General features: G+C 43.4%; 2 protein-coding genes across 3 annotated transcripts in view; one reads left to right on the forward strand and one right to left on the reverse strand.

The window, feature by feature from the left end:
• Positions 1–25,738, reverse strand: part of LOC135698738 (exportin-6-A-like) — a 35,380-nt gene that overhangs the window by 4,326 nt on the left and 5,316 nt on the right. Inside the window, exons 1-3 of one of the 2 annotated variants that reach the window (XM_065218839.1) lie at positions 15,731–15,818; positions 15,157–15,570; positions 14,244–15,089 (exon numbers count right to left, since the gene is read on the reverse strand). In XM_065218839.1, the coding sequence (XP_065074911.1) occupies positions 14,244–15,089; positions 15,157–15,570; positions 15,731–15,748 (1,278 nt within the window). In that variant the 5' untranslated portion in view covers positions 15,749–15,818. Of the gene's footprint in view, positions 1–14,243; positions 15,090–15,156; positions 15,571–15,730; positions 15,819–25,738 lie in introns of those variants that run through there. The other variant, XM_065218840.1, reaches the window with a different exon arrangement.
• LOC135698760 (uncharacterized) lies at positions 3,981–5,914 on the forward strand. The gene is made up of 6 exons (XM_065218890.1): positions 3,981–4,105; positions 4,165–4,292; positions 4,355–4,666; positions 4,792–4,990; positions 5,050–5,397; positions 5,445–5,914. The coding sequence occupies exons 1-6, from the start codon at positions 3,994–3,996 to the stop codon at positions 5,912–5,914; spliced, it is 1,569 nt and encodes a 522-aa protein (XP_065074962.1). The 5' UTR covers positions 3,981–3,993.

Raw genomic sequence — 25,738 nt, forward strand, 5'->3', positions numbered from 1 at the left:
TTTATGATGCTGCCAGCGAAGGTTTCAGAGAATTTCGACAGAGTTTTTTCACTTTTTCAGCGTAAGAGGTTCTGCACGATTCCGGTGGAGGTTTCCGATTCTGCCAGTGGAGGTTCCAGGGAGTTTCGACCAAGTTTTCTCGCGTTCACGGTGAAGGAGCTTCCGCAAAACTCCGGTGTAGATTTTCGATGCTGCCAACGGAGGTTCCATGGAATTTCGACGGAGGTTTTTCTTGGCGGAGCAGGTTTTGCGCAATTTCGATGGAGGTTTCCGATATTGGCAGTGGAGTTCCAGAGGGAGCTTCTGCACGATTTTGTTGGATATTTTCGGTGCAGCCTGAGGAGGTTCCGAGGAGTTTCGACGAAGTTTTCACGTGTTCACGGCGGACAAGGCTCCGGGCGATTTCAGTGGAGATTTTCGGTGATGCCTGTCGTAGTCGGCTCTATTTAATACATATGGGTAGTGAACTATATTGTATGAATCCCAATTTCATGTTCTCACTTACACTATTACACATCCCTTGAGCATCACCTAGAATATTACGAATCGTTAACCTTACAGCAAGAGTGATCTGCTCAGTCTTCTTGTGTCGGTCGACTAAGGCTATCACACTGCCAGCCAACGGAGGTTCCAGTGAGTTTCGTCGGAGTTTTCTCGCGTTTTCGAAGGAGGAGCTTCTGCACGATTTCGGTACAGATTTCTGATGTTGCCAACGGAGGATCCAGTAGTATTTGACAGAACGATCACCGAACGATTCCAAGAAATTTCGACGCATTTTTTCCCTGTTTACGATGGAGAAGGTTCCGTAAGGTTTCGGTGGAGATTCCGGATGCCGTCGGAAGTTTCAGGGAGTTTTCTCGTTTTTTTTTTTTTGTGGAGATTCTGCATAGTTCTGGTCTAGATTTCTGGTGCTACCAACGGAGGTTCCAGAGAATTTAGACGTAGTTGTCTCGGGTTTTTGGCGGGGGAGCGTTCTCGGTCGAGCAGCTTCCACACGATTTCCGATGCTGCCAACGATGGGTTTCAGGGAGTTTCAACGATGTTATCTAGCGTTTTCGGTTGTGGAGATTCAGCAGCTTCGGAATTCTCAACCGAAATAGAGTGGAGGCTCCTCCGAGAACGCGAGGGGGCTCCGTAGAAGTTTTCTGGAACTTCCATTGGCTGCATCGGACGATGACTGAACTCCGTCGAAATTCCCTGAAACTTTCATTGGCAGCATCAGAAATCTCTCAAGAAGCCGCGAGGAAGCTTCTTAACCGAGAACCTGAGAAAACTCTCTTGAAATTTCCTGGAACGTTCGTAGGCAGCACCAGAAATCTCCTCAGAAAGCGTCCAGATCTCCGTCCACCGAAATTCATTAGAACTTCTATTTGCAGCATCGGAAATATCTGAAATCGTAAGCTTCTCAATCAAGAACGTGGGAAAAATCCGTCGAAATTCTCTGTAGCATCGGAAATCTCCAACGATCGCGCGGAAGCTCCTCAAAATCATGACAAACCTCAATGAAAACGCTGTCAAAATTCCACATAACTTCTGTTGGCAGCTTCGAAAGAATCGTGCCGAAGCTGCTCAATTCAAAAGGCGAGAAAACAGTAGAAATTTACTTGAACTTTCGTTGAAAACATCGGAAATATCCACGGAATTAATACGAAAGCTCTTTCAGCGAGAACGCGAATCCCTGGAATTTCTCATACACCGAGAGAATTGGAAAACTCCGTCGAAATGCACTTGCACTTTCGTAAACAGTATCGGGAATCTTCACCGCAATCGACAGGAACTCATTCCGTCGAAAACGTCGAAAAACTTCTGTTGGCAGCATCGGAGACCGCCGAATCGTCCGGATCCTGCTCAGTCGGGAGAGCAGTGAACTCCGGCTAAATTAATTTTGCACTTTCGTTGGCAGCCTCGGATATCATCCGGAACCTTTTCCGCCTTGAAAATCCGGATTAACTTAAGTCACGAGTGTGGATTTGAGCGAATCGAGGCGAACAACAAAACAGGCCAAATCCTTTCATGCACGATCAATTCTTCCTTGCCGTGTTATTAAGATTCAGTTACCGGGACTCAGAAGAATAAGCGGGATGACTTCTACAACTATACTATTTTCCATGAACATATCGGAAGTTTTGTAAGAATCTCGGCAGTTCTATGAAATTCTCGGAAGTTTTATCAACTGCTTGGAAGCTCTATGAACATCTCGGTTAGGTTCGGTTAGCTTTATTAGCGAGTCTTTCAGCCAGAGGCTGGTTCATCTCTTGACGAATATTGGGGAATCCAGAAGGGGTCCCCCCTAGTGACAGAGTTTAAAATAGCGGTGGGAAGCCAGAAGGGACCCCCTAGTTATAGAGTTAATGAGGTGGGGTATCCAGAAGGAACCCACTAACTAAGAGGAGTGGACAGTCCAGAAGAGACCTTAGTTAGTTAGATGTTCCTGGTTTGGTGCATTTGGTCGGCTAATTGTTATGGTGGTGTATTCAGAGTCCGTTATAGAGGTTGGTCCTGGTTCGATGCAGTGGGTCAGTTATGGTTGGTTCTTGTCAGTGAGTTAGGCCAGATGTTCTTATAAATGTTGGCGTCCTTGATAAAACATATAACAGCTGCTTCGGTTGAAGGGTCATTGGCCAAAGCGTTTCTAATATTCGTTGGGATCTTATAAAGATCCCTAATTCCCTGGAAACCTGAGCAATTCACTAAGAGGTTTGGAGAATCTTGCCACTTGGTGGTTTCCCCTTTGATTTTACGGAGGAACGGTTCCCTTTTGCTGGCCCACTCCAGGGCCCAAGCATTCCGAAGTTTGACCTTCATCCAAGTCTTGATATCAGGTCTTGGAACGGTTTTAGTAGCGAGCCTTCCAGATCGGCCCGTAGCCGCAAGATGGTCTGCTTCACAATTCCCCCGGATGTCGCAATGCCCGGGGATCCATAGGTTGTGTGTTGTGTTTGACTGAGCTTCCAGTTTGATCCCTGGATCCAAGGATGTCTGGGATTCCAAAGCTGTAAGAACACACGTAGAGTCCGAAAGGATACAGAGCGGTTTGCTGACGTGCATGGTAATGGCGTGGAAGATTGTCGCACTTTCCGCAGAGAACACAGAGCACTGGTCCAGGAGTCGGAAGAAAAGACTGGCAGCGGGATCTGCAATTCTAAAACCGACTCCTCCCAAGGTCTTAGAGCCATCCGTATATCTGTGGTGGTCGTCGGAGTATTTCATACGAAGTAGTTCAGTCACGTATGCGTGCATTTCCCGCGAGTTGTTACCAGTCTGTAATCGTCTAGCAACCGAGAGGCCAACGTGAAGGGTTGGTTCTGCCGATCCTCTGGTTCCGGTCTAATGTAGTCTCGACACTGAGGGGAGCTCCTGATGGGCCAGGTTCCTTAGAGCTCTGTTCCCCTCTCTGAGGACACAGACTTCTTCATTTCCGGCAGTCTTCTCCAAATAGCTTATTGTTCTGCTTACCAGGGTCTCGGCAACTTGGTACCGGAAAGGCAGGACACCGAATTCAACACATGCCGAGTCCGCAGAAGTGGACGGTAGGAGCCCAGCTGCAATACGGATGGCTTGATAAGTGGGACCTAGCCGCGCAATGAAGAAGTCACTAGCCGTACAGAAAATCTCAATTCCCTAGAAGATTTTACTATTGACGATCACGCAGAGAAAATTGACCTTATTGAACCAAAAAAAAATATTATTGAAATATTTTGCAATGTCAAATATAACTTTTTTTCAAATTCAATATTTATATTTTGTAGCTTCAAAAATTTTTTTGTTGTTTTCATTGCAAATTCTTAAAACAAATATATTGTAGATTCAATAAAATATATTTTTGTCTTCAGATATTATTTAAACTACTTTTAAAAAATATATTGTTAATTTAAAAGCAACACTTTTCCAAAACATACACAGGCTCATTTTGTCAGTGTATGTGTGTGTTTTCAATGCTTGCGCATGCTCGGCTTCCCTGTCGCCATTTCTAGGCTTTATTTAAAACGCAAAATGGACTCGTCGGAAGAAGTTCTTTTTGAGGAAGTGGAAGAAGTAAATGACGCGCTAGTCGATTTATTGCTGAGTTTTGAACTCTCGGAACAAGTTGTCAATTGCTTTCTTGGTAAGGAATTCAGTATTTGCATTTTAATACGTGTTTTAACGATTTTTTCTCAATTCCAGCAAATCAATACACCGTGGAAACGTTGAAAATTGTCGAACGCAAGGAAATCGAAGAATTAATACCACCGCCATTTCTTGCTGAACGGACGAAGTGCATATATGGATTGAACGCTTGGAGAAACGGACAGGTAAGATTGTACGAAAAAATATGTTTTATGACAACAATTCAGACTTTCAATTATTACCAAAGGGATTACCATCGCTATCGTCAAACCAATCATCGGACAGCACCGCGGCTTCATCGCAGCTGGTAAAAAGAGTTTTTACAGCAGAAAATCTTACTCGAGAACGTTGCAACGCAAATTACTTGCTTAACGCGTCATCAAAAGGTCGAGCCATCCTTCAAAAATACCAAACACAGACATTTTTATCAAGAGCTGATAAGAGGACCATCACTCACATCGTTGTTGATGAGTTCAAAGATCGATTTGGAAAATTAACCCCATCTGAGCTACGGGACAGAGCATCCGAGCTAGGAAAGCAATTTCCAGGAGAGCCAGAGGTAATTTACTTTTCTTCGATGATTGTAAAGCTTCCAAACGGACATAAATCGATTTTTAAAATACCCCCCGAAATAATAGTTGGAAAGACTAATTAAATGAAGACTAAATTAATATTCTTAACTAGGACGGATGGTACCAGCCTACATTCATCAAAAACGGTGCGGGTCGAAAAATCAAACTTCGAAAACAGGCTAAAGGACGACTATACGACAGGAATATTAACTACAGAGAACCAATTGAAGATAATCAGGATGACTTGCAGCAACCGTCAACATCCGGTGTGAAGCCTTTTGAAGCGGAGAAGATAGTTTCGGAACAGCCAGGTAGACTGATAATATTATTGCCAATAAAAATAATTAGCTAACGTTACATTATTTGACAGCTTCAGAATATCAACAAACCAAAGCCTGGTTCGTACACAACCAAGACGAGTGGGAAGAAGTGAAGCAAAGGTGGAAAGCAACCAGCAGGCTAAGATCGTTGGAACTTTCAAAAAAATCCAGTTGGACCAGTTCCTCGATCTTGGCTGAGTATCCAACATTGAGGAATCATCAAGGGTATCAATTAGTCCAGATTGATTTTTTGCATAAGTTCCCAGCAAAGGAGACGCTTCTGTTCGATCGTTGGTCAGCATTTGTGGAAGGTTTTCGTTCGATATTGGATATTGAGGTAACAGATGTTGATGGAAAATATCTTCTGTCTTTGCTTGATAGTGAGGATTTATCATCAGGTATGAAGGCAAAATGACTTAATTTTTAATAACGTGTTTGTACACAGATACTCGCAATTTCGTCATCGTATCATTGTTGTCACATATTCTGCCAAGTCCTCATCTAACTTGTTCTGGAAAACGACGGTGGAAACCATCAATCCTCGAAACACGTCAAAGTGTGGTGATTCATATCAACGATCTGTCGGAATTGAACGAAACACTTGGTGGACTATTCGATAGAAGTCGCGAGAGAGGGATCGAGACAACTCCTTTTATACTGGTTCACGGAGATTTCAAGAACCCTGTTGGCTTTCTTGTGTGGAACAATGTTGTTTCCTATAAGCTACCCAATTTTCTGAAGGCTCTTGACATTTGCATGAAAATATTCAAAGCATACAATATTGATCACCCGCGACACTCATCAGCAGTATGGGACCTGCTTTCTACATTCCTGTTTGACTTTGATCCTGTTAGCGACAAGGCTACTATTTCTACACTGTGTGCAGCTATGCGAAAGAATCGGTCATCACAATGATTTTGTGCATAGTAAAACGATGCTCGTGGACAACTAATTCTATCGACCGATTGTATGACCATTTAAAAAGGCATCACCAACAAATCAACATATACACATGTAATTATGAGAGCTGTACTCGTAGTTACAATGTTCGAGCATCATTTTTCAGACATTTAAAACAACACTTGGGCAATAAAAACGATCACAGAAACATAAATGTGGGTGAAATTCATGAAGACAGGAACGAATGCTGTACAACTAAATCCGAACGCAACGAAGCACAACCATCGCAACCAAACAGTCGTCGCAACAGCAACGACGTTTCAGAATTTGATATCGAAACACCTACCCTTGATGTTCATGATGATTCTAGTATCATTGATGTTAAGGCTATCGAGACTCAAATGCGCAATCTGAGTATCGGTTTTAACCTCAAATGGTTGGACATCAATGTGTTACCGAGAAAAACAGTATTTGAAATTCAACATGACGTACAACAAAAAATACTCAAGCCATTCGAAGAAGTTGTCAACACGATGCAAATCGCCGGCCTACTATCTGTGGAAGGCCAAAGTATATTTAGAAAAATGTTTGAAATGTTTGACGGAACGGACACGGAATACAAATTCATAGAAAGTTTAAAATCAGCCGACTTGTATGCAGTCATAAGAGAGTTCGTGATAAGTAATGAGTTACGTCCTGGAATCGTTAACAACGAGCAAGGAATGGATAGCGATCCTATTACTGGTAAATATAAACAATATAACAAATAATTTAAATATATTGCTAACTCAATGTATTTACATTTTAGGAATCCTTATGCCGCTAAAGTTTCAACTTAGAAAGTATTTAGAATCGCCGCTCGTTTTCGAGACAATTCTTGAAAATCTCACACCGTCACAAGATGGTTATATTCGCAGTCTTATTGATGGTACCATATGGCAGCAGAGGAGAGCCAACATTTATTCTAAAATCGTCATACCGCTTAACTTGTTCTTCGATGATTTCACCACTACGGACACAGTTTCTCCACATGCGTCTCGTACGTCTATATTAGGTATATATTACTACATTCCTTGTCTGCCAGGTTTTATTCTGGCCAAATTAGCTAACATCTTAGTGGCAGGATTTATTTTATCGGTAGACAGAAAAGAATACGAAAATGAAGATTTATTCAGTAACCTAGTAGAACCAACAATCAATACGAAACTAACGATTTTAAATTGGCTCACCACTTTAGTAGCCTATTGGTCCCAAGCAAACGATTAACGTACCCTATTCTAGTTGAAATTCTATTACTACACTATGTTTGTTTTGATTCGCTATGAAAGTTTGACAGATAACATCAGGGGTGTGTGGATTCATGCAGAACATGCAGGGGTGAGTGAAATAGCTTGGGACTGCTTGGGACCGTTGTTCTGGTACTGAGTGAGCCAAAAATAATAATGATTTTCTTCGGGACCCAGTGGTCTTAGAGTTACCTCTATGGTAGAACTGTTAATCGATTTAGAAGTGAATGGCCTAAAAATAACTCACAATAGCGCAAGTATCACTGTTCATTTCATGATAGGATTTATAACGGGCGATAATCTAGGTATCTCAGGAATTCTGGATTTGGTTGAATCGGCTAGAGCAAATTTTTATTGCAGAATGTGCAAACGTAACCGTGAACAACGTGAAAAGGATAGTACAGAATACGAACAAAGTTTCAGGACGATTGACGGTTACGAACGTGATTTGCAACAAAATGATGTTTCAAACACTGGTATTCATAAGAACAGTGTTTTTAATCAGATTCCATCATACCACGTTGTTTTAAATGTTTATTTTGACTTAATGCACGACCTATGGGAAGGCGTTTGCGTATACGGGCTGGCTCATTGCTTAAACTATTTCATCAAAGTGAAAACATTTTTTACTCTTGATGAACTTAACTGTAGGAAGAACGTTTTCGTTTTCGGAAGTTTGAACTCATCGAACATACCAAATGACATCAAAGACACGAACATACTTAAAAGTAAAGTAAAAATGACTGCCAGTGAAATCAAAACAATAATAACATTTTTTCCACTAATAATTGGTATGTTGATCCCGAAAGATGATGCTGTTTGGTTATATTTTTGCCGTCTTTTGAAAATTTGCCATATTTTAATGTTACGTGAAATACATCCAACATTATTAGACACATTGAGAACGTTAGTTGATATTCATCACACGCAATATCAACAACTATTTGATGATACATTAAAACCTAAACATCACAATATCGTCCACTACGCATCTTTTGTACTACATTCGGGTACACCTCGCCATCAATGGGCAATGAGAGGAGAAGGTAAACACCGAGATGCCAAACAGTACAGCAGGGTAAATAACAACAAAACGTTTCATGAAACAGGGATCGAAATTCAGCAAAGGTACTATTTTATATGTAAAACATTGTAATATTATCAATATGTTTGAGCTGGACTGTATAATGATAGACAAAAACAATAATCTAATATTAGTTTGCCGTAGCATGCAATGTCGTTATTTTGACGAACATTTGCAATCTTTTGAGGTTTATAAATCACAGGATCCTACATTGGTTTCAAACATTGCCCGTTTCGAAACGCAAACTATTAATTTACATACCGTTAATGAAAGGTCATACTTCCGGTTTTGTAATTTTTGTATAATGGATAAACCTATTGAATTACTATTTGTACACTCGTTTGTTAATAAATAAAAAAATAAATCAAAAACAATTTTTCAATTTATTTAAAATTATTTCTTGAAAAGAAAAACTGCTAAAATAAAAATTAAAATATTTAAGCCAAAAAAAAAAAACAAATTGTTATTCGCAGCAATTTTTTTTTTTAAATCAAAGAAAGTTATTGTTGGTAGCAACTTAATTTTTTTTTGATTAAAAAAAGATTTTGTCTGTTTGAAAATAAATATTGTAAATTCAACAAAATATATTTTTGATTGCGTTTTTGACAGCTTTTGAAAACAACAATATTTTATGTCCGAACAATAAAGATTTATTGTTGAATTCAATAAAAAAAGTTTTTAGCCGGGGAATGATAATTTTTGTTGTTGTTTTTAATACATAATATAATTGAAATTAAAAACTTTTTTCTGCGTGATGGCTTTTGCTACCCTACGCATAATGTTCCTGTTGTCACTACGATGAGGGCTGGAAAGTGTCCGCAACAAACTAAGTCTTGTGCGGCAGCTGTTCCTTTGGAAAAGGAGCCTCAAAGATCCCGGTCATTACGACCAGGAAAATAGTGACCGCAATGACGAAACCCTGTGGAACTCCTGTCTCTTCCGCTCGAATTGAGGAGTGGTGGTTCCCGATTAGGATCTGGAAGGTCCGACCGCAGAGAAAATGTAGGATGTGGCCAGCCAGCCCCCAATCACCTAACTGCTGGATGACCCGGGGTGTCCAAGCACGGTTGTATGCTTTTTCTAGATCCAGGGACGCGACGCCAACGTGGAGATTGTTTTCCATGGCGTTCTGGAGAACCACTCCTAGGCCGGTGAAGTAGGTTCCGGTTCCATGACCAGGTCTGGACGCGTGCTGCCGGTGATCTAGGTGGTTGTTATCCTCCTAAAATAGCATTAATCGACGATTGACCATCCTCTCCAAGATTTTACAAGAACAAGTCAACGAAATTGACCGGAAGTCTTTCGGTTAAGGAAGATCATCTCCCCATGTTTGGAAATCGGGACCACCAAGCTGTGGGTCCACTCCGACGGTATTATGTTCTCCGTCCAGATATTATTGAGTATGCTCAACATCGCAAGTTTGGTTTCCGGCGGTAGATGTCTAAGCATAGGGTATCCGATTTCGTCCGGGCCGGCTGATTTCCCAACGCAGTGGCTGAGTGCCATGTTGAGCTCGGCAATCTGGAATGGGACGTTGATCGGTAGTGGAGTAGGAGCTTCCGGAATAACTATGTGGTTCAAACTTTGCGTGGACGCGTTGTTCCTACGGATGAACAGACAGTGACGCAAAGTGGTCTCCTAGAGCCTCTGCGATGATTTGTGGTTCCCGGGTGATACCATTCGGAAGACGGAGGGCCATCCCTCTGGCTTTCCTCTTCCCATTCAAGGCGTTCACACGACGCCAGAGTTCAGACGCCGTTTGATCAGCATTTATCCCCTCGAGAAATTTCTCACAGCTGCTCGTTTTGGCGTCTCTGATTACCGGTCGGCACTCATTTGTTTTAGTCCGAGAGACTTCGGAAGCCCGTTCTTTGTCGGGATGGCCTTTGGGTAGCCGTTTCATGGCCCGAAGAGCCTTCCTCCTAGCTTTGATGGCTAACTTGGCTTCGGCACACCACCAGTGGAGAGATTCGGACTTGATTTTGGGATCGTTGAGCTGGCAGCCTCAAGAATGATCTCCGTTAAACTCCTTAAGTCTGAGGGTTGGGAATCCTTGGACGAAGCGGAGATTATCTCCTGGAATCGAGACCAGTCGGCCTACGAGAAGCCTTGAGTGGTCTGCAGTCAAGCCGGATTTCCACCGGGTGATGATCACTACCCATTGGATCTTCCTTAACGTTCCAAAAAAAAAACGGTGCACGATGTCTGCGCTAGTTAGGGAAACGTCGGTAGCTGTTTGCCTCTTTCCATTTGTAAAGGTGATGGACCCATCGTTAAGAGGAGTCAGATTGGCAGATTCAGCCGCCTCCAACACCTCAATGCCCCGACGATTATTTGATGGGCTACCCCAGGCTTGGTGGTGACCGTTGACATCCCCCAGGAAGAGTACCGCACCATCCAGGGAGGTGAATATCTCGGAAGTTCTATGAACATCTCTGATGTTCAGTGAACTACTCGGAAGATCTATGAACATTTCGAAAATTATACGTCCTGTGAGCCCAAGCACGACAGTCAATAAAGTTACTTTTTCCTTTCCAAAATCCGCAGAGTGTATCAGGAAGGAGCAAGTGGTACTCAACATACCAGTCAACTTCGTTTATTATCGCAGGCACGAATCCAGTACGACCAATGAGAAGCGACGGATAATTATTAAGACCTATGAGTTGCGAGCACTTTTGATATTGCTAATTTACAGCATCCGCTTTACTGTTCGAACAATCCCAATTCATCTCTGCTTTTTGGAAGCTCCTGGTTCCTCCAGCCCAGTTGTGCCGATTCCTACCAGCGCTCAGCGTAGTCGTCCTGGACCTGTGGCTGGATATGGATCAGGAGTCTTCCAGCTTGCTTCTATCATTCACTGCCTGATGCCGATTCGGACTTTGTTCGTCATTGCGATTATGCCTCTGTAACTCCCAAACCCGGAACGCGCCGTAGATAGCCACAATCCTGCCATTAGCAGCCTTCGTTCTTCATAGTCGTTGCGGACCTGCTGTCGGATGTGGAGAAGACGTCTTCTAACCCACTCACTATAGCGAGTATTCAATCAGACTCGATGATAATCAGTTATTGTCTGATGTATGTGTGATTTCCAGGAAGAACAGTCGTTCGATTCTTTGCCGTAAGCAGGACGTCGTGATCTTCTACCAAAACGCCGGTGGAATGAATTCTGATGTTAAAGAGTACCGGATAGCTGTATCGGATCGTTGCTACGATGTAATTGTCCTTGTGTCTCACATCGTATACTACCGAAAGCATATCGAATCGGGTTCAAACGGACGTTACTTATTCCGACCTATCAGCAGCTTTCGAAAAGTTAAACCGGTAATCTTCTGAGTTTTTTTTTTATTGCGTTTATTTATAAGGCCCCCTTGCCTATTAGGCATTGCTTGGGCCGATGACCATTATTTACAATGAGATCCCTTCCCACTTTTATTTTTCAAATAAAACGTATTATCCCCTATTTGATAAGTTGCATTATTTTCATCTAAACGATCTATTTGCTGACCAGTCTTCTGGGTGCACTGATCAGCACGAACTTTCTTTTTTTCGTTCTCCTTGTGTTTCGACAGCCAGCGTTTGTTGGTATTTTCATTGAAATCCTTTGTTGCGTTTGATGAGCTGGTGCTAGAGTTTTCGTCGTTGCTTGAAGTGTGATGATCCTCGGTTTGATTGTCGGTGTTTCGCTGTTGTTCTTCTGCTGAGAACCCGGTGAAAGCAGGAGATGATTGACCCGATGTCGTTGGCTGGTTTTGTTCGATATCAATCGACGGGAAATCATTGAGACTGAATACCCCCTCGGTTGGTGGAGCTGCTGGAGCGGTGCTATTTTTCGATGTGGCTACATCCAAACATTTCTGTTTGTGATGTGCTGCTCGGCCACAATGGCGGCACGTTTTTGGTTGCTTGTCATACGTTACCAACGTTGTTTCGTTGTCGACCGTGATGTACGATGGAATGGCGCTTTCGAGTCGCATTCGTAAAACTCGAACACCGCTCATGAATCCTGGGAAGTAGTGCTTCCATTTCTCATGTCGACTGGAAATCACTGTCCCGTACTTTACTATGTGGTTCATAACAGTGGCTTGTGGCCATGCCAGAGGCAGATCATGCACTCGAACGGTCACTGCTTCACAATCCACATATACCGGGATTTTGAACTCACTCTTCGCACAGAGAATCGCGTGTTTATAGTTGTGCGCCTTTTCATAGCGCAAGGCAACTTCATTGTCTATCATCTCAATAAAAACACAATTCCGGACGTTATGAAACTGAATGCATCTAACGTCCGAATATTGAAGCTTAATATTGTTCTCGAAGAATTGGAACTGGAAGGACACTGAAGTCAACAACAAGTGTGTTTTTACGAACTACACTCATTTTCGCTACAATATTTCACCAAGTTAAGCAGAGCAGAAAGAGAACACGTCCGATGAATACGAGTAATGGCTGTCGAATGGATCTTCTGAGTTGGTTTCGATCATATCTTACTGGTCGCCAACAAGTGGTTGCCAGATTGCAGATCAGCTAGCTTCTTCCTCACATCAGGGAAGTCACCTGGGATCGTTGATTTTTCCACTATTATTCAACGGCGTGCATCATTGAAACTCCTCGGTTATGCAGCTTACCTCAAAATCTTCCTACGAATCCGCTCGAACGTTGACTGCCACTTTCTTCAACGTTAGCTGAATGTATTCGCAAGTTGGTGAAGTTTAAACGGAATGGTAGTGAACCCAGCCAAATGCTCCGCTATCGCGCATGAATCAGGTTAAAGACTTGTATGTGATCTTGGCTTCGCAGCTATCATTCAAGCAACACATTACATATGTTGTCGATGAGGCGTCTAGAACTTAAGGGGTTCATTTTAAGGATAACTAAAAACTTCACTGACATCTCTCACTGTCACTGTCACACTGTCTAAAATCTCTCTATTGTTCACTTGTTCGATCGACGCTTGAGTATTGTTCAGCGGTTCGGAACCCAAACTACAACAACGGTGCAGATAGGATCGAATCTGTTCAACGTCACTTTCTTCGTTTTGCGGTACGTAGATTGCCTTGGAATGATCTTCCAGTTACGAAAGCCGTTGTCAACTTATCGACCTAGAACCTCTCCGGACTAGAAGCAGAGTCTACAGGGAAGGACAGATTGCGAGACTATCAATCCCGACCGCTTCGTAACAACCTCATGCTAAGGCTGCCTCTGCGTGGCACAAACTATGGAAAATACGGTGCAATTTGCGGGCTGCAGCGAGTGTACAACAGAGTTGCATCTGTCTTCGACTTTCATCTCACCCGTGATGCGCATCGTCGAATGTTTACTTTCGTTTTTCGCCGGCAGGAGTAACTGACTATAAGATAAATGTTTCTTTTTGTTTTTTACGACCATGCTTTTTAAACTATAGTTGATAAGATTAATATCACTGGGCCTACATCCAGCCTGTTGATGTAAAACAACAACAACATTTGAGACGTAGAGCTCCCCACGATTGTCGTCTCTTCGAGACAGTTAGAAGAATAATCATCTCACGTTCCATTACGAACAGCAGGAATTTGTCGTCTGCGTCCTTGGTTTTGTTTCAAAACATACCAATGCCAGATCATGAGCAAAATGCGCACTATTTTCATCCACTTTATAAACAATTCTATTAGATTGCATCCAGGCACTGCTTTCACTAGCACTTGAGCTGATAACAAGTCCAGTGCTTCCCCTGGCTTGATGTTTATAGTAAATCACATTCAGCACTCATTTCCGTCTGCTTGACTTTATCGTTGCGCCATTGAATTCCACCGACACATCTGTGCCCTTTTGTAGCTTTCACCGATGATAACTCATCTGGAAGGCATACATTTTGTCGGCCACTCGGAAAAAGGCCGAATATCAGCAAAAACTTACACGCAAACATGCAAATCCTTAATTTCATAAATGTACACCCTGAAAAGAACAACAATAAGCAATAATTGTCAACCAAACTCACGTCATCGTCCAGCTCTTCGTTGTCCAGCATCTCCAGCTGCTGGTCGAAATCGTACTGGAACAGCATCCGCTTCACGGTTCCCGAGGCCAACGCCAGCAGCTTGTCGCTATGCTTGCCCACCGTTCCGTTGTCGGTCGCCGCAAAGCTCTGCACAATCGGCGTCCAGATGGCTAACCGTTCGGTGAATGCTAACGCACCGTACCCGAAAAAGGTATACTGGAACAGCGAGTTGAGATAGCTCATCGCCGGAAAGTGCGGGTCTTTGCTCCACTTGGACCACTGCTGGGCGGTGAACAGTCGCAGCAGTTCGGTAAGTTTGTCCTGATACAGTTCATTGGACAGCTTGAGTGTTGACTGCTGCAGGAGATCGATCACCCCGGTCGCAATGACCGTCGGTAGCGGTAGCGGCTTCTGGCGGTAGAACAGTTCCGAAATCGTAGTCAGGGCCGAAATGGATACGTCGTTGTACGCTTCGTTCCAGCGTGCCAGCATGAACAGGCTCTGGAAAAACTGCGGCTCCGTAATGTTATCCAGCGGAGCCCAGGAGAAGATTTGCTGAACGCACAGCAGTAGATCCATGGTAGCCTGCTCGACACGTGAATCGTCCCCAAACGGAGGCGGTAGATGTGCTAGGCTGATTCCGTTCTTACAACTAGTTCGTGTGATGCATAGCTCAGCGTACTTCTCCAGGATTTCGAACACCGACGGGAGGTACATCGAAACACAGTAGGAAAGGTATTTCTGCCGATCGCTTGTGATGTCAGCCTTTGTGCTGGTGATTTCATCCGAGGTCGATCGCAGCAGCGTTACGCCTAGGATGAATTTACTTTTCAGAAGCTCTAATACCTGCAATGATGGAACATGTCAGTCTGTGGAATCATTGATTAGCTAAAACAAAACAATCCAATCTTACCTGATTCATGTAGTCCGGATGTTCATCCGGGAATTGGCGCTTCCCGATCAGGGCAATCAACTGTGCAACCTTGTCCCGTTGCATTCCGGGAATGTCATGCGAGAAACCCGCATACGTTGCCCACAGCGATTCTCGAATCTGTGCCCGGTGGTTTTCGTCCAACGATAACCATCGTTGGCTGATGGTCACTTCCACGGTCGAAACGTTGAAGAACCAAAAGTACTGATTGTTGAACTGAACCAGATATTGCAGACACAGGGCCCAGGCGTGTGGTGCTCGCTGGAACTGCTGAAGCTGTCCTTCGATCGTGTGTTTCCTAGCGTTGGACGTCCCCGGATGGTAGAACTCGTTCACCAGTGACTCGATGGTCAACAATTCCGTCTGATGAATACCGCCATCGACAACCAAAGTTCCCTGCAATCAAAAATCGGAAATTTACTTAATTTGGCCCTCATCCAACTGCTGATTTAAATTCCAGGCACCACCGATCCCTGGACAATCCACTCGAACAAAAACATATTTTGCATACAACTCGCGCATCATGACATAATTTCAGCGCAGTAAACAACCTTACATTGAACGACTCATTCATTGCTTATTCTTCTATTATGAACATTCCACGTTCCCTTTCAATACGACACTGACTGACTGGCTGCGACGAGACGACAACTACTGACTTTGTGGCGACGTCATCACCGTCCATCTCAATGAAACAAAAACAAAAACAAATAGCCGTAGACATTATTCATCTGTATTTATGAAACCTTGACGACTGCCAGCTGCACTTCCCAGCAACTCATCCCACTCATATGGATCGCCTAGTCTCTGTCAATGAACTATTTTCGCAAATTTTCATCGCTGACTAAACCCGTTTACCGTCCCATTGATGCGTCATCGGTGGCGAAAAGCGCACCTTTTATCAGAGGAAAAACATATTCGTCTTCGTCGTCGTCATCGTCGTCGGCCGTCGGACAGCGAGGAAAATAATAATAAACATTCGAATGTATCGTCGTCGTGTGTGACAGTGACAAAATAGCCATACATATGCGAGAGGGTATTCGTACGACTTGGTTTGTATACACACACCCATACTGGCGCATTTTTAATACACGCCCGTGAGATTGTAGATGTTTCTCTGTGTTGGTGCCAAATCGAATGAGTACAGCGAGATAACAACACAAGAAGAAGAGACGGCAGACGTTTTTCAATGTCTCTCACTGCGCAGGGTTGCCAATATTTTTTTTTCAGAAATAACTGGCGTAAAGTGGATCCTCATATAACCAACAATAATTATTGAATTATTCTTCGCTGGACACAGCGTAAATGTTTACATTTTTTGACAAAACTCAGGTATTTTTTTTTGTCTTTATTATAGAGACTTTCAGCCTTAGACTGGTTCGTCTCTTTATTTAGCAGAAGAGGCATCGAAGGAGACCCCCTTGGCAAAGCATATTACGTAGTTGTCATAACAATTATTTTATAAAGTTCCATAAATTGTAATGTCCGGTTTAGTTGCGTTGTCAAGTCAGTAAGTTGTTAATCAAGAAACCTTAATCGTAGTTCTGTAGTGGTCACTTTGTTGTTGTTTAGAAGTTCCAGAAGTTCCCGTGGTTGATGTCAGCTAAATTCGTTCGTACAGTTTTGTGTTTTTAAGGAAACAGAGCAAAGCGGTTTCTGTTGAAGGGTCGTTAGCAAGAATATCTCTTGTACCAGTTTCTAGTCCGTATATTCCTCTCGAATCTTGATACTGAGGGCAAACAGCAATAATGTGTTCGACAGACTGCCGAATCCCACAAAAATCGCATAGGCTTTGATCGTATCGTCCCGACTGGAAGTGACTAATTCGGGTGTGGCCGGTTCGCAACCTAGATAGGATTCGTTGATCTTTTCTATTGATTTGGTAATTCCATTTGGTAGTCTCACCTTTGACCTCTCTTGTTGCCATGATTCTGCCCAAGCTACCGAAATTATGTTTTTAACCCAGGTTTTGGCATCTCGAAAGGGTACCTGTGTGGTGAGTAGCTGCGAATCTCGACCTAAGGCCGCAAGCTTATCTGCGCTATCATTGCCCGGGATGCCGCAGTGTCCGGGAATCCAAACGAAAAGAGTGTTAGGTTTCACTGTCGCCTGGATCATTTGTACCCATGGGTGACGTATACGGTCCGTTTCAAGGACTTTAAGGACACTCGCGGAGTATGATAATATGGCAGTATAAGTTGCCTTTGCATTGATCGCTGCTTGATGAATAGCTATGGCCTCAGCCGAGAAGACTGAGCACATATTTGGTAGCCGCTGGTGTATCACAAGATCTCTTCCTGATACACCAACACCTACTCTGCCATTGGCCTTGGAACCATCGGTGTATATTAAATCATATCCAGCTAACGTCGTCGCTTTCATACGATTGAAAGTACTTATAACTCCAGCCTTACTTTCTCCGACTTTATAAGAACGTTGAAAAGACTAGTTGACCTTCGGTTTAGAAGAGTCCCACCCTTGGCCTCCGATCCGGTCTAATTCAGCTACCAATGGGAGTTCCTGATGAGCCAGATTTTGAAGGAGTTTGTTAGCCTCCCTTAGGAGGAACACTCTCTCCTCACTATTCTTATGCAACGATTGTAGGTTGGTCCTAGTTTCTGCTTCATCTCGTCTGAAGATCGGCAGGTGAGTTCTATACCGTATAACAGTCTGCTGGTTACGATGGCAGTGGAAACTCGGAGCGCTGTATCGCGGTTATTATGATTCCGACGGTTCGTTATCAAGCGTAATAGGCGTATTCTTGATTGACAATCTTCTCGGACCGTGTTGAAATGTTTTTGGAAGTTTAGGTGGCGGTCTAGATAGACGCCGAGAATGCGACAGCAGGTCTTGTTTGGCACTGTGTTGCCTTCGATTTTGATAGGGTTTGACTCCACCCGGTGTCGGCTGTTACAGATGTGTGTAAAGTTACTCTTGCACGGTGACAACTCAAAACCTACCGATTTGGCCCATCTGTTCACGACATTGACAGCTGCTTGAAGCTTTCTCCGAAGCGACACTGGTCTATGCCCGACAACAACGAGGACGATGTCACCAGCATAAACAAAGATGTATATATCTTTGGGAAGGTCCCCAAAGACTCCGTTCATAGACACTAGGAACTCTAGGTCTAGGTCTCTTCCCTTGCGATGATAGACCTATGATTCCCGATGCCAACTTGGAAGGTTCTGCTCTTGAGGAAATTTTGGACAAAGTGAAGTATGTGGCCGGATAGGCCCCATTCAGATAATTGTTTTAAGACGAAGGGTGTCCATGTCCTGTTATAAGCTTTAGACAAGTCCAAATCTGCTATGTCTACGTGCTGTTCGGCTTGAAGGGCGTCATCTAGAACTTGACCGAGGGAGACGAAGTAGGTTCCCGTTCCGTAACCTTTACGGAAGGCATGTTGTCGGCAATCCAACAGATTGTTGTCTTGAAGGAAGTCAGTAAGTGCAGTTTGTCAATGAGATAGGCCGGTAGTCCTTTGGATCAGTCGAGGATGATCCATTCTTTGGTATGGGAACTACCAAGCTGTGTCTCCATTGCTTTGGGAAAACATCCTGGGTCCAGTTCTGGTTCAGAAGTGAAAGAAGGATCTGCTTGTGGTAGGTGTTTCAGCAATGGGTAACTAATTTCATCAGGGCCAGCAGATTTACCATTACTGTTCGCAAGGGCAAAGCTTAACTCCAACATGGAGAAAGGTTGGTTTATCGGTAGAGAGGTGACGTCTTTTGGAATGGGAACTCTATCTAACGACGTTAAGGAGGCAGCATTGCTTCTGATGAAAAGTTGACTATAGCCACTGATGGCAAAATATTCTGCAACCGAAGGGTCTCTCGATAACCCATTCTCATGTCTGATGACAATGCCTTTTGTTCTCCTCTTTCCGCTTAGGGAGTTTACCCTACCCCACAGTTCGGTAGTAGACTGGTTACTATTGATCCCGTCGATGAAATCTTCCCAATTCCTGCGTTTGGCATCTCTGATGATTTGTCTGCATTTATTTCTCTTTGACCGATATTCTACTAACATTCTTCCTTTTTCTGGGTAATCTGGCGGAAGTCTTTTCACTGCTCTCATTGCCTTCCTTCTAGCTTTGATAGCCGCCCTGGTCTCAGGTGACCACCAATGCAGGGGGTGACACTAGTCCTAGGTATGGAACCTTTAGCAGCGTCGAAGATAGTGGTGGTGAGTTGATCGATACTCAGAAGGTTTCTTTTTTTCATTCGCGTTATTTTCAAAGATCAAAACGTCATGATTACCTGATTATTATTTACTCGTCGTGCATTAACAAATTGGGTTATTTAGGGGCATTGAGATAATTGCATATTCGTAATCTACATTTAAAATGGAACCGAAATCCAAAATTATATCAATTTTGGTACACTGGAACTATTTTAAATAAGTGCGATTACATTAGCAAAAATCACTACCTTGGTAATCAACTCTGTACTCTGTGCCGAAATACATCGTGGCACTCTGAACGGCACGTCATGGCACACGATGACAAGTATGACCCAAAATATAAAATAAAGCGGCATCACTGTTTTAGGTTCACATTTTGCTAATCGTTGCTAAGGTTTACTTCATAGTAAGGGCGAAGCGAAATTGTCCCCAATCAAGAGGTTGCAATTTTGAGTAGACTCTTCGAGTCCTTATGCCATTTGGGGGTTTAACCTCTGCAGAAAGTGCAGAAGGCTCTTAAGAGATCCGGAGAACTTTGAACTTTGTTTACAAAAGCAATTACGCCCTAGCCTCGAAGTTCTCCGGAGATGTCCAAAGTTTCGGGGAAGTTCAAACGAATTAGTCTGAGTCAGCTTCTTCTTTTTCCTCGCATTTCAAGCTTATTGCTTATCCATATTAGCTTATTGCGTGTTCTCAACTTATTTCTAGACCGGACCGGGAATCGAACCCAGCCACCTCCAGCATGATCTTGCTTTGTAGCTGCGCCTTTACCAACTGAGCTAAGGGAGGCCCCAGAGTCAGCGCACCACGCAAAACAGGTCAGAATTCGTATTAACCCTAGATGACCATGGGATCCGTACTAAAAGCCAATTGTATAGCTAAGGAGAATTGCAGTTCCGACTGCAGCCAATGTACGGTGTCAACGACAACCCGTTGCTGAACGATCCTACCATTCTAACGATGCATCTGCAACCGCAGCAGTTTCTCCAACAGAACCACTCGGTACGATAGCTGGTTCACCAATCAGTCAGCCGTACAGCTCATTCTATGGACTGAACGATCTCGGAGATTCGATTGGCTATGGAGGCTGGTGGAGTCAGTGAATCCCGTATTACCGGTTCGCAGTCTTTCGCAACTGGGTGTTCGTCGGTTAGCAACAGCAACATTAAGAAATATGCTGCTAACAGAATTGTGAAGGTAATCACACCGGAGGTAACGGATCCAATCTGAATCGCGGTATTATAGAACGCAATCGGAACCGGCAGGATAACAAATATGAAGGAACAACAAGCAGATACAAGGAGGAGATAGTCATCAAACGACTGCAACTAGTATCGAGATCCTGGACCGACATTTGGATGGTGCTGGAAATTATTCGATGGGAGATGTAGATAATCGGATTCAAAGTAAAAAGTTGAGAACCACGGTAAACAAGAAGACCAACACTAGTTAATTTGTTTCCATCCCTGTTCAATCTCAGCGGTTTCCTAGCTCTCCTGTTTATTTATTAGGGTTTTCAAAAGTTCTAACCCATGGGCGAAGTAGTTTGACTCCCCCGTCAAAAAAAGGGAAGGCCAGTTAGAAAAATTTAGTACTCAACCATGACTGCAGGTGGGCATTTTAGGTCGAGTTCTTCCTGTTTTGTGAGTTGTAGCTTTGCCCGCGTAGCATGATGATAATGCAGACAAGATGCGTCTTCCACTTGTCGGTTGGGTACTTGGTGTTGACAAACGTCTGCCAGAATGACGCACGGTACAGAACTTTCTTCTCCTGGAGCTTCGAGTGTCATTTCATTAAGTCAACAAGGAGCTCATTCAATGTTGAAAGTTATCTTAGAATTTATGTTCACAAATTTTTTTACGTCAGCGGCGCGATGGTGTAGTGGTAGACGTGATTACCTCTCACCCCAGCAGGCCTGGGTTCAATCCCAGTCGGCGCCGCCGGGATGTTCTGAGGCATAATATCTCTGGGAAGTAAAGCCGTTGGTCCCCGGTTCATGAGTTGATGGGTCGATAGGTAGGGTCCAGGTGTGGGAGCTGCCTCCCTGGCGTAGGTAGCGTTGGTGCTCAGCACGGAAAACAAATCAAGGGAAAAAAAATTTCCGTTTTTGACTTGAAAATCAATTCTGATCTCTAAAATCATAACTGCAGGGTTGCCAAACTCATGGAATACTGTGATTACCACACTTCGGCACGTTCGGCAAAACGCTTGACCCAGTTTTCGGCACAGATTGGGATGTGCATAGTTGAATTCACCTTGTTAACGCCCCTCGGCGAGCTGTCAGTTTGTTAATTTAGTGACAAACAGTGAGTTATTATTTTGCTTTAAATCTCTATTTTGCTTTAAATCTTCTTTTTGCTTCGATTCTAAAATCGAGATTCCAGTCTATGGGATCGAAAAAAAATATCGTTGTGCTCAGAAAACGAAGCTCTTTCAAATGATGTATAATAACCGATATATTTTTCAAAATTAAAGATTTTTATCCAGAACAATCAAACGCAAACAATGGCTTTAAACGCAAATTTATCGAGAATCAAAACACATCCACGTAAACAGTGTTGGCAAAATCAGAAATCAATTGATATTTTTCCGCTCTCATACGCTCGCAATATCACGCGTGATATTGGAACAAAATATCATGCTTGATATTGATTTTACAAGCTCCTTTGATATTGCGAGACTATTCACAGCGTGCAAACATCAAGCTGAGAGTTGACTCGACACAAAAATGATTCCATTGCACATCGTTTTCTTAGAAAAAGAAAGCATAGTTTGCTATCTCTTTTTAATCTTCACCGATGGCAGACGCGAAAGAACTGCTGCAAGCCGTTATGGAAATTTCGATTGCATTCGGGTGTTAAGCAAAAAGCATTAAACTCAATTTCACCACAGTTGGGTGAGATTTGCAGTTGGTGAGTTTTGTTAGCTTGATATTCCGAGCTGCGATATCACAGCTTGCAAAATCAACCGTAGGTGATTGCTTGTTGATTTTTGTCTACGAAAATCAAGCGTGATCTTGGGCGTTGGTGAGATTTAATTTTTTGATATTTTCCCAACACTGCACGCAAACTAACAGTGCCACTCGATAAAAGAAGTTTGCTCTATCAGATGCTGGTGTTAGATTGCTTGGAGGTGTTGATTCTCAAAAAATTTGCGTTTAAAGCAATTGTTTACGTTTGGTTGTTCCGCCTATTCGCGACTTAAAATCTCCTTAATAAAGATTTAAAAAAAAATCCGCCTATTTCAAATGCTGATCTAGAAAGTGATTTTCTTCCAAACAGGTATAAATTTCAGAAATTGTTGCTAGCTCATTTTTGAACACAAAATATCACTAAATTTACCATAACGAATTAACCCTCTACTGCCTTAAGGGGGTATTTAAAAAAAAACGGGATAAATTAGTTGATATTTTGTGCTAATATTCTGCCAGTGATTGAAAAGCACTAATACGTGCGTTTTATTAATGTTGCGTATGCAATGAAATAAATCTACATTTTTTTAAACTCTTAAAGCCCAAACGCAATGTGGGCGGAAGCGGAACGGAAACGGAAAGTTTGACAGTTGTCACAAATGACATCAAGATGCCTAACCGAAGTAGATTTGGTTCCAACAAGTTTTCAATCCGACAAGTTGGCTTACTCAGATCAGGCTTTTCCGCTGCCGTTACCGTTCCGCTTCCGCTGTCATTGCGCTTAGGCCTTTACAGTGAAAAATTACAACTTTGTCATGGTTTAATATATGCCAGATGATTCTCTGGCTTGTGGTAGTTCTTTTTTCAAACAATCTGATTATGCTCAGGAACGCGTCGACATAACCCTGATGATCCTGGGACGTGTAAAACTGAAGGTGGAGCCTCAGGTAGTACCTCTTGTAATGGGCCAGTGGCAGCTTTTTCCTCAGAACTGTTCAACAGCACATGTAGTGATAAAGTCGGATTCGCTTGAACTTCTGGTTGGCAATTGGTTTGCATGCCATCGAATAAGCCTTCGGCGTCTTGGATCGTCCATCGAAAAGTGGTCTTCAGCAAACTTATAGCTGAGAAAATTTCATACACGTAGGTAGGAACAACGTTAGTTGCACTGCCCATCTCTGGATTTGCAGTGTGGACCAAGGGGTGGTCACTCTACATACTTGTTTTGCGCCAACTTGTTTCTCAGTGTACCTCAGTGTGCCGCAGTTGTACCAACAATCAATACGAAACTAACGATTTTAAATTGGCTCACCACTTTAGTAGCCTATTGGTCCCAAGCAAACGATTAACGTACCCTATTCTAGTTGAAATTCTATTACTACACTATGTTTGTTTTGATTCGCTATGAAAGTTTGACAGATAACATCAGGGGTGTGTGGATTCATGCAGAACATGCAGGGGTGAGTGAAATAGCTTGGGACTGCTTGGGACCGTTGTTCTGGTACTGAGTGAGCCAAAAATAATAATGATTTTCTTCGGGACCCAGTGGTCTTAGAGTTACCTCTATGGTTGTACCGGCAGTGTCAAGAAGTCATTGAACTGACTTTTGATTGCTGGTGAATAAGGCCTTGTTTGGCAACCCGGTATTTTAACAGCTTTTATTTTTGTTTTGTTTTTCAATGTTTTCAAATCGACACGGATTCCAGTTGGGACTACACACTGGATGCATCCGTCTCCAAGGATGCCTGCAACGGACGAGCTCCGTTGCTACACAATCCTTCCATCTTTGGCGGAAGGCCGACCCCGCACAACGAACGTCAATCATTAGTCAACCAATCCTTCTGGGAGCCGGCGGAGGAAATGGATTTGCGCCGAATTTTTCACCGCCCGAGTATCATCCGTCGGAAAACTGGAAACCAACACCGGCCAGAACACACGTCGGACTGATGAAGGACGCACCGCTGACCCGAAACGGACCAGCCAATTTTCCAAGCTGAACTACTTGTCAGAGTCCTCCAACCCGTACACCCTGCAGGACAATTCGATCAGCTTCAAGGTCTACAGCGCCACCAAGAACAATCGCTTCCCAATTCTCCACTTCTTCAATAACCCACCCGTATGCCGTCAGAGGATCTGCTGCTGACTGCATTCACCACCAAGGTCTGCCACCCGTCGCAAGTGCGAATGTTCCCGCTGAAATCGGGAAGTTCCTCCTCCGGATTGGTCGAGTTCCCGAGCGTAGCCCTGGCGGTGAACGTCATCATGAAGTGCAACCACAGCGCGATGATTACAGCTTATTTTCTGAGAAAAGAAACGATTTTCCTTTTTCTGGGTAGTTAATGTTATGATTCGTAATTATAATTTCTAATTGTGTTAGTTGGAAGTGCAAAAAGGAACGAGAGTAAAAATTTGTTGAACTATTTGAGATTTTGCCAAGACGGTCCTCCAACATTATATGTTGGACGATGGAATGGTTGATGTAGCAGCCACCGCCATGGATGTATTCGAGCAGTTCGAATGGTCGGATGGTATAGATTTTGTTTGGTTGTTGACTTTCCGATTAAAACTCAAGCACCGCTTGTTGTGACCGGCCCAAGATTTCCAGCGTTGACCACGGCTACACAAATTAGCGATGCAGCTCCCACGGCTGCGGTTGATTCCAATGCTGCTGCTGTTCCTTCTGCTGGTCCGTCTCCTCTAAAATTCGTCAAAAAAGACGGACCAGCAGCAGCATTGGAAGCAGCCGCAGCCGTGGGAGCTGTATCGCTAGTTCGTGTAGCCATGGCCGGAAACCTCGGTTAGGTCAAGATACCGCTGTCAGCTGTTCTTCGTATGAGAGGAAATGTGGATGCGACTGCCGTCACAGGTGAAACGATTTTGAGAATCCACGGCCAGACTTGGTGGAGATTCACGGTTGTTTTGAAAATAATTTGACTAGGAGTGGCAACGTCAATAACAAATTTTGACACATGCACACTGCGCAGACGCAGAAAAAGTTCAGTGTTGCCAGTAACTTTGAAGATCACAAAAATTGTAACCATGGGTGCCAAACAACGTCAATGACTGCACCCCGATGTGCCCCAGTTTGATTTTGGCACACTGTGTAGAGTGACCAACCCCTTGGTGTGGACTAAAATACCCTTCTCTGTTCCAAAAAATCCAAACAGCGTGATCCGTGTGTAGCGGATAATGGAACATGGTGCAAGCGAACAAGCGGGCTAGTCTTTCCTTTTCTCCTTGAGCGTAATTTTTCTAGACACCAGTGAAAATTCGGGAAGCATGGTAAACTGCTTTGACCGTATCGTCGGGAAAACGGTGTAGAAGAACCACACTAACTTCATTCTGCGAAGCATCAGCAGCGACAATCATCTCCAGGCTTGGATCGTAGTAGGTTGACAGCAAGTCTGATTGCACTTGAACTGCATGTTGACGTTGACATGCCGGACTCCAATTCCATACAGTATCCTT

This window comes from Ochlerotatus camptorhynchus, unplaced genomic scaffold, assembly GCF_037179485.1.
Source record: "Ochlerotatus camptorhynchus isolate MF236.1 unplaced genomic scaffold, CSIRO-AGI_Acam_v1.1 ptg000094l, whole genome shotgun sequence".
Classification (NCBI taxonomy): domain Eukaryota; kingdom Metazoa; phylum Arthropoda; class Insecta; order Diptera; family Culicidae; genus Ochlerotatus; species Ochlerotatus camptorhynchus.